Source organism: Pongo pygmaeus, chromosome 19 (genome assembly GCF_028885625.2).
Source record: "Pongo pygmaeus isolate AG05252 chromosome 19, NHGRI_mPonPyg2-v2.0_pri, whole genome shotgun sequence".
Classification (NCBI taxonomy): Eukaryota; Metazoa; Chordata; class Mammalia; order Primates; family Hominidae; genus Pongo; species Pongo pygmaeus.
This window is the reverse complement of record NC_072392.2, coordinates 70,148,941-70,157,306: the sequence shown is the minus strand read 5'-3', so window position 1 is coordinate 70,157,306 and position 8,366 is coordinate 70,148,941. Positions and strand designations below refer to the sequence as shown.

Here is an 8,366-nt window from a genome sequence, read left to right as displayed (position 1 = left end):
CATAGAGTCTCATTCTGTCACATAGGCTGGAGTGCAATGGCATAATCTCAGCTCACTGCAACCTCCACCTCCCAGGTTCGAGCAATTCTTGTGCTTCAGCCTCTTGAGTAGCTGGAATTACAGGTGTGAGCTACCATGCCCAGCTAATTGTTGTATTTTTAGTAGAGAGAGGTTTCGCTATGTTGGCCAGGCTGATCTCAAACTCTTGGCCTCAAGTTATCTGCCCACTTCAGCCTCCCAAAGTGCTGGGATTACAGCCATGAGCCACTATGCCTGGCCCGTTTTTATTTTTTTAAGGCCCAGAGATTTTGCCTTAAGGATGAGTTAGTAAAAAACAACAACAACAACAACAACAACAACCATTGTTATAATCACAGTTAACTTTCACCCAGTTTCCTTTTTTAAAAAAACTTTTATTATATAAATAGAGACGGGGTCTTGCTACATTGCCCAGGCTGGTCTGGAACTCCTGTGCTCAAGGAATCTGCCTGCCTCGGCCTCCCGAAATTCCGGAATTACAGGCTGAGCCACGACGCCTGGCCTCGCCCAGTTTTCAAAGTAGATGTTTTGTAAAATATTGTAATTTTAAATAATAATAACATTAACAATATTAATTTTGCTTATGCCAGGACTCCATCCCATTGGAGACAAACATTAAGTCTTATGGCGGACCTTACAGCGGGTGCTAGTTCCCACTCCCAAGCCTCTCCCCCGCCTAGGCCCTGCAGGTCCCGCGTGCTGCGAAACATTTTCTTTGTCCCTTTCTGCCCAGGGCGGCTGCCGGTCTCCCCAGGAACCGCGAGTAGGTGCTCCCGCCAGGTGGTATCTGTGAAAGCCTGCTGCTCACCCTTCCCTTGTTTCCCAAAACTTCTGAAGCCTCCCAAATTCCTGGGAAACCCCCTCCCAGGGCCTCCTGAAGCAGCTACCATACTGAGCGATCCGTCGGTAACGCACTTGGCCCACCGATCAGTTAGTTTACCTTATTAGAGAGAAAAGCACTCTTGGAGGTAGTAAGATGTGCCGGTCCTTGATCTGAGAAATGGGCGCACAACATCGCTGTTCTCTCTGCAAAGGTGGGGACCAGAATCCAGCTTGCCTGAGCTTGCAAGCAGGCATCGGCCTAAAGGTTTCAGCCTCCCAGTGGCGCTCTGTTTGCACACCTTACGCTAGGAGAGGAAGGACGGGAGCACAGCACTAAGTGCCCCCCTCCCTGTAGAGTCTGGGGCGGGGCTCAGTGAGAGGGCCTGCGGTTGGTGGCTCCCTACCTCATAGCTGCAAGTCGGGGCGAAAGCTGGAGTGTCTCCTCCAAGCAACCTCCTCGCCTCCCCGCAAACCTCCGAATCTCCCTGGACCCCCTGGTTTCTGTGGCCCTTCCTCCCCTGATTGGCTTCCTCCCTCTTTCCCAAGGCCAGAGAAGTCCTCTCTTCCCCTCACCTTCCTCCCTCTTCCCATAAAACGTTTAGGAAAATGGGGGCGGGGGTGGTGGAGACCACCAGCCTGGAACTTCAAGTTCAATGGCAAAGTCCCTGACCCTCCCCCCAGGCTGGGCGCCAGCATTATTCTAGGGGCGATTAAACTCTTTTGCTGCCCCTGTGCCCCTCCCAGTTCGGGGGCAGTTTAGGGGAGGAGAGAAGGTAATGGTGGAATTCTTTCCTTCACTCTCCCCCACCACTTCGTCCCCTCCCCCTCATCCCCTCCACACAGAACTAACTGGTAGGGAGAGAGGAAGAAAGGCTGGCATCGGTTCCCCATTGGATGTTTTAAATCTGTCTCAGGCCCAGGCCAGCGCCTGGGGGGAGGGGCGGGGTGTCCTGCTTTTGGGCGAGAGGCCCAGGGCCGCTCCAGAGCTTTCTCCCCTCTTCCCTGGAGAGTGACTGTTCGGGAGGGTGAGAATGGTATAAATTTCAAAAACAACGAAACCTTCTTTTGCCCCCTCCGCAGCAGTCGCCTCCTGGCTTTATTGCAAGTTTACGGTAACGAGTTCATCTATTTAATTCGCGATTGCAGCTTGGGGGTTTCTATTAGACAGGACGCGGTGTAGCTAGGGGGCACAGGGTCTCCCCTGAAGGAAACCCAATTAGAGTGCAGCACTTAGAACCTTCAATACAACTTTAATGAAGGGGAGGAGGGGAGCTGCAGGGAAGAGAAGTTTGCTCTAGGTTGGGGAAGGAAAGCTGGAGCTGCTCCCGAGAACTGGGGGTCCTGGATGAGGCTTTTTCCTGCTTCGAGGGCTTTCCAGCTTCCGGCCCGGGAACTACTATTTGGAGTAGGGATCGCCTGCAGGGAAGGCGGGGCGGATTCTCGGCTGGCGGCGGCCTCTCAGGGTCCCCAGAAGCCTCGCCAGCCGGAGTAAAACCCGAAAGATGGAGCCTCAGGTTCGCGCTCTGCGTTGCGGGTGCCGGAACCGAGATTCAAAAAGAGCTTCTGGAAGTAGTTTCTACGCATTGCGCCACTACTCCCTTATTAGGCTTATTAGGCTTCTGGAGGCCTAATAAAATCCACCTGCTTTGGAGTTAGAAATTATTTCGGGCCTGGAGCCCGCGTAGACGCGACCCTGTGATCCGGTTTCGTAGCTTGCTGAGATACTCGCTGCGGGAATTTGGCTCTGAGGGAGGGGAACGGTCTGGAGGGCACCTCAGAGTACAATTGCGCCTTGTTAGTGAAAAGGCGCCCTGCTTATTTTCCGGAGTATATGTGTGTGCCTCTGCGTTTATTCTTCTGTGAGATCGTTGTCTGGATTCACCTATTGTGACATTGTGTTCACACGTTTGTCCGAATGGTAAGCAAAACATTTCCTTCTGTAGCTTAACATAGCCCTTATTTAAAAGTAAATAGCTGCAGGCGAATATAGGTTTGTAGATTTTGTTGTGATTTAAACACAAATAAGTGAGAGATTTCAATGTGGTCGTCCGGGGATAGGTGGGAGACTAAAATTGGGAAGGGATTCCCATTGAAAGGGTTTAATACAAAACGAAATTAAATATTTTTTGCACAGGTTCCATACAAGTAAATCGGAAAAAAAGTGGGGGGTCCACACCGCGAATTGTCATGGCGAGGAAGATAAATATAGTACTAAAGAAGACATGGACAGAAGGCGGATGACGCTGCGGCCTGGCTCCCGCAGACCGACCGCCTTCTTCTTCCATTCGAGATTGCTCATACCGAACCTCCTTGCCTTCTTCCTGGGTCTCTCGGGGGCTGGACCAATACATCTGCCGATGCCCTGGCCGAATGGCAGGCGACATCGGGTCCTGGATCCCCACACGCAGCTCAGTACCGACGAGGCCCCAGGCAGCTGGAAGCCTGTAGCTCCGCGGGGGATGAAAGCCTGCCCGCAGGTTCTCCTGGAGTGGTGAGCCTCTGCCGGAAGGGGGCGCCCTTGTCTTTTTAATGGTCCTAACACACTAGTGGAATAAATCTCTAAGATTCCACATCTTTTGTTTGCTCTGAATGTATTGCGAGTGAAAAACAGAGAAAACCCTCAAGTTTAAGTTTCTGATAGCAGAGTGTGGGAGTTAGAGCATGGGGAGTCCAGAGGTCCCAGACCCCCAAAGGTCTCTACCAGGGCCATCTCCGTTAGTGGCGGTGGCAGCCCCTCTTGTGGCCTTTTTCCTCTCTCCAAGGGGGCACCCCACACCATGCCGCTCCCCCTCATTTATCTTGCCCCCTCCCCACAGGCCCATCTGCGCTGAACTCTCGCCAGTTCCGAAGTCGGCGAGGGAGGGGGTTTACTTGCCCGATCGTTGGTGGGTTTGAGCTTATAGAGACAGAGGAGTAAGAACCTGCGATATTGAAAGCTACCCACATGGGGCTTCCTTGAAGGAGGACGTGGAAGGCAGAAAGTGACCTCCTCTGACCGGTGCATGTAACCGAGGACCTTAAGCTGGACCACGGGGCTTGGACGATTTTTTAAATCAGGAAATCGACCTCCTCTTCCTCCTCCTCGTCCTCTTCCCCCGAATCCCCAGTCCCCATGCACTCACACTCTTTGGCCTTTTCCCTCAGTCCCGGGCTCCTCTTTGGTAAATAGATTTGTAGGTGTCTAAGTCACGTCCCACCCTCACTCCTTCCCAGGAGAGGGGACAGGGCTAGGATCCCACCCGACCGCGGGCCATAAACACTCGAATCCCTTGGCTGCGGCGGCTGCCGCGGGGTTTCTTGGAGAGCTGGCTCCGGGAGGGAAAGGTCCTCGAGGTAGTGGCTGCCGCGGCCCACCACCAACTGCTCGCCACCGACTCACTACTCGCCATCGACCCGCTGCTCGGAGCTTCGGTTCTGCGGGTTCTCCAGACTTCAGGCCTGTGCGCTCAATTGTGGAGAATGCGCCGGCAGGCCCCCCACCCCCAGCCTAATGTGCAGGAAAGCCCAGCACAAACCCGTTGGCTTTGCTGTGTGGCCAGGAGATGAGTCCCACTGGGCACTGAGCCCAGGTACAGGACATCAGAGAATGAACACAGAGGCAGAGGCCCCCATGTCCCTCTCAGAGTCCCGGCTCTGAAAAGAGCCCGTCTGTCTCCAGCTTCCAGAATTCCGCACTGTGGATCTGTCTACGTGGACCGGGAAAACAGGGTTGGCACCACTCTGCCACTCCGTTTGTGCCTGGGAAGGGCTAAGTATGCAAGGCCACAAACATCTACTTCACTGGGATCCCAAATGCTCAACAAACCATGACCTGCTTTGGTCAGAACCACCAGAAATATTGAAGGAAGACTCAGAGAGTTTGGGGGAGGAAATTAATGGTGAATTACCCCGGCACTTTCTCAAACCTCTTTTTCTCTGGAAGGAAGGACTGACTAGGGGCAGCCTGCTGGCTTCATTTTCACACGACAGAAAAATCATCGTGTTAAGGATGGGTGCTTCCAAGACCAGTGGGTACACCCTATGGGGTGGACAAGGAGGGAGGAAGAGACAACCTCTACAATTGTCCACCTGCCCAGCTGTCAGCTGAGAAAAATGCTAAACGGACATCACAGACACACAAGTGAATCTGCCCGTTCCCCTCTCCTCGGTCTTCCTGCTGTTACCAGGATGGGAGGTGTAATGGAAGGGGGTCTGAGAGAAAGCTTCCCTGCAAAGGGATCGCCTTCCAAATTTATTCATAATCAGCTCAATTCATGAAAGCGGTTTCTAAAGTGCTCTACAGAGCTCTAGATAGAAAATATGAGGCTAACGCTCATGGCAGCTAGTACTGGTTATCGTGATTATTGCCACTGTAAAGATGAATGATTATGACTGGGCCAGGTTCTTTGGGAACCCTGGTGGAGTGGGCTGTCACATGGGGCTTCCGTCTCCCTGCACATACTAGGTACCCAGGTCGCTCCTGAGGAACAGTCCAGCAGCCAGTGGCCTGGGAAGGGTGTTGTCTCTAGAGGCCTCTCAGCAGAATCCTTGGCCCCAGCCTGGGCTTGGCAGGTTCCTGATCTCCCCAGGACACCCCCACTTTCCCTCCTCCCGCCCAGGCAAGGAGATCTCTTAAGGGGTAGCGCTGTTCTTCACCTTGGCGAGAACCTTCTTCTCTTTGACCCGGCGGTTCTGAAACCAGATGGTAATCTGGCGCTCCGAGAGGCTGGTGGCTGCCGAGATCTTGCGCCTCTTGTCCTTGGTGATGAACTTGTTAGCCGCATACTCCCGCTCCAGCTCCCGCAACTGCCCCTTGCTGTACGGAATGCGTTTCTTGCGGCCGCGACGAAAGGCGCAGGCGTCAGGAGGGTGCTGCCCGCTGGAGTCTGCGCGGTGGGAAAGGGAGGGAGGAAAAGGCATGGTCAGATACCCACCCATGCGGACTCAGGCCTTGCAAGCCCCAAGCTAAGTCATCTCACAGGTGCACACAGGTCACCCTACAGGCGCACGTGCCATCCTGTTCCTCCAAAGCATACCGGGACAGCACCCTGGCTTCGGGCTTGTTCTCTCACCACCGCTCAGCCTTGGCTCCTGAAGGCCACCCTCACCCATCACTGCTGTCACACCCGCGAATCTGCAAACATATCCACACACCACACACAGTCAGGCCTTTGCCCACCGTCACATACGTCCACTCTTCATGCATTTCCAGACTCTTGGCCACTCTTTCAGATTCTACAGGCAAATTCTGGAAACACGTTTTTGCCCCCACTCCCAATACATGCGCATACACACACACACACACACACACACACACACACACACACACATTCACCCATCCCAGTGCACACACGTATGTCACAGCTGCAGGAAACCTAAATTTTTCTTTGGAAATTGGAAAACTCATCTAATAGAAAGTGAGAGGTTGTATTCTCTACAGTACATCCAATACCTTTTTACCCATCTCCCAAACCCACTCTCCACGCACCGAATTGAGAGTTATTTAGCCTTTGTGTAGAATTAGTTTGGAATTGTGCTGGGTAGGGACACCCTGATCCCCACTCAACAGCAAAGATATCTAAACCTCTCAGACATGTTGAAAGGCTGGTCCCAGGGCCTCCTGGAGAAGTGAGGTGGCCTTCAGGCTTCAGATAGCATCCAGCTCAGGCCCCTCACACTGACCTCCATCCAGGCCCTCCAGCTGCCCAGACCTCCTTCAGAGTCCTAATAACCAAGGGAGGAGCACCAAGCTCATCTTCACCAGCTCCAAGTCTCCCTCCTCCTCCTCCCAGGGAAATGCCAGTGGGACCCACAACCCCAGGCTCAGAGACAAGGGGACCCAGGGTAATAGAGGTTACCTGCAAATGCTGCCTTCCAGAAGGGACCTGGTGGGTTCTGTTCTCCCTGGCAACACATCTGGCTGTTCCAGCCACCAGCGAGAGCCCAGGACTGGTAACTGTCCACCGGCAACAGGGAGTCATGTCGCGGTTCTCCGGGAGCACCCAGAGTCTGCACCACAGACACGTCCAGGTAACTGGCCATAGGCTGGTAGGTTCCCGGATATCCCGGATAGAAGGCAAACTCAGTGGGGCGGCTGGGGTACTCTTCCCCGGCCGTGGGAGTCTCCGCGGGGTACGCGGCCAGGGTGGCTGCCTGGGCACACGGTTTCAGCGAGCTCCGGGACACTCGGCAGGAGTAGTACCCGCCTCCAAAGTAGCCATAAGGCACGGGAGCTGGGGACGTCCCCTGGGGCACCCCAGGGCATGGGTGGCATTGCTTTGGCGGCTCCGCCGAGCCTGGCAGATCCAAGGGGGCATAGTTGACAGCAGGCATCAGCGTAGGCGCCGCTGGGTGGCTGGTCAGAGGGGAGTGGGCGACCAGATTCCGCCCACCTCCCGCTCCCAGCAAGCCTTCGATATCCTTGGCTCCATCCAAGGTGGCATAATTGCCGGGCTCCATGGAGCCGAGGGTCGGCTCATGAGGTGCGGGGGCGGGGAATCTAGGGGGCACCCAGCTCGCTCTCCCCACCCAGGCCGGGGGAATCCAAAGCGTTTTAAATCGCTTCCAGCTCGCAAGACGCCTGCATTCGCTCAGCACGGCTGTCTTGACGCAAGAGACGCAGGGCCCCGGGCACGCGCGCTGATTGGCTGCGGCCTGGGGGAGAGAAGCTAATAAAATCCTAAAGGCAGAAACTGCGAAAATACTTTACCCCAGCTTATTCTCTCTCCCTCTCTCTCTCTGTCTCTCTCTCTCTGTCTCTCTCTCTCTCTCTCTCTGTCTCCTCTCTCGCTCTCTCGCTGTTTCTCTCCTCTCTCTCTTTTCTCCTTCTCTCTCTTCTTTTCCCTCTCCACTCCTCTCTCTCTTATTCCACTTAAAAACAACAAGACAGAAAAGGAAGGAGGTGTCCTTTCGCTGCCTTCCAGTTTGCAGAGTCCCAGTTACACGTCCGGGGGGAGGGGAGGCGTGGTGGGCGGAGGGAGAGGGGACGAGGAGCCGGGCCCCACCTCCTTCTCCTCCTCTCCCTCCCTAGCTCTCTGTCTCCTGCGCTTTGGCAGGTTTAACGAGAGAATAAAAAGCTCTCCCTATAAAGTGTCCGTCTCCTGGGGGGGAAGGGGAGTCGGGGGTGGGGCTGGGAGGCCGCTCCCGGCCTCAGAGGAGAACCCGGGAATGCGCCTGTGTAAGAGGAGGCTGGGAAATGGGTGTTAATAGGTATTTCTGGCAGCCCCTGGCTTTGGGTCCTGGGTACTAGCACCCCGGTTCATTCCCGGTACCCTTCCTGTCCCAGATGTCCTGGAATGAGCTGCTCCGGGCCCCAGGGAGGTGCCCTGGACGCCCCTTGCCCAGGGACTCGCTACTGCCCAGAATGCTCTGGAGGCCCTGATTCGGGTGAGGCTGAGGGAAGAGGCGGGAGACACGAATGTAGACATAGAAGACATGCTATCTGGATGGAATCCAGGACACTCCACGTCCGGACCTGAAGGGGAAATGGAGCCTCTAGAGTGGCCTGTGGAAGGGTCTGGATTTCC

The 8,366-nt window shown here is 54.8% G+C and overlaps 3 protein-coding genes across 3 annotated transcripts; 1 reads left to right on the top strand and 2 right to left on the bottom strand.

The window, feature by feature from the left end:
- Nucleotides 1-475: 475 nt before the first annotated feature.
- PRAC1 (PRAC1 small nuclear protein) lies at nucleotides 476-1,054 on the bottom strand. The gene is given in 2 exon segments (XM_054455983.1): nucleotides 476-569; nucleotides 966-1,054. Coding segments are annotated over 2 exon segments (183 nt in total).
- A 1,309-nt stretch (nucleotides 1,055-2,363) lies between these two features.
- On the top strand, nucleotides 2,364-3,356 carry PRAC2 (PRAC2 small nuclear protein). Its single transcript, XM_054455981.1, is given in 3 exon segments — nucleotides 2,364-2,430; nucleotides 2,996-3,022; nucleotides 3,025-3,356. Coding segments are annotated over 3 exon segments (426 nt in total).
- A 79-nt stretch (nucleotides 3,357-3,435) lies between these two features.
- Nucleotides 3,436-7,525, bottom strand: HOXB13 (homeobox B13). The gene is made up of 2 exons (XM_054455980.2): nucleotides 6,699-7,525; nucleotides 3,436-5,726 (listed from the first exon to the last, which is right to left on the bottom strand). The coding sequence occupies exons 1-2, from the start codon at nucleotides 7,297-7,299 to the stop codon at nucleotides 5,473-5,475; spliced, it is 855 nt and encodes a 284-aa protein (XP_054311955.1). The 5' UTR covers nucleotides 7,300-7,525; the 3' UTR covers nucleotides 3,436-5,472.
- Nucleotides 7,526-8,366: the final 841 nt, after the last annotated feature.

What these genes read in the sequence shown, in the direction of transcription:
- HOXB13 (XM_054455980.2), bottom strand. Translation starts at nt 7,299, where the DNA reads ATGGAGCCCGGCAATTATGCCACCTTGGATGGAGCCAAGGATATCGAA. An exon ending in CTGGAAGGCAGCATTTGCAG is followed by an intron (nt 5,727 to 6,698) that starts GTAACCTCTATT and finishes CCCACCGCGCAG; the next exon opens with ACTCCAGCGGGCAGCACCCT.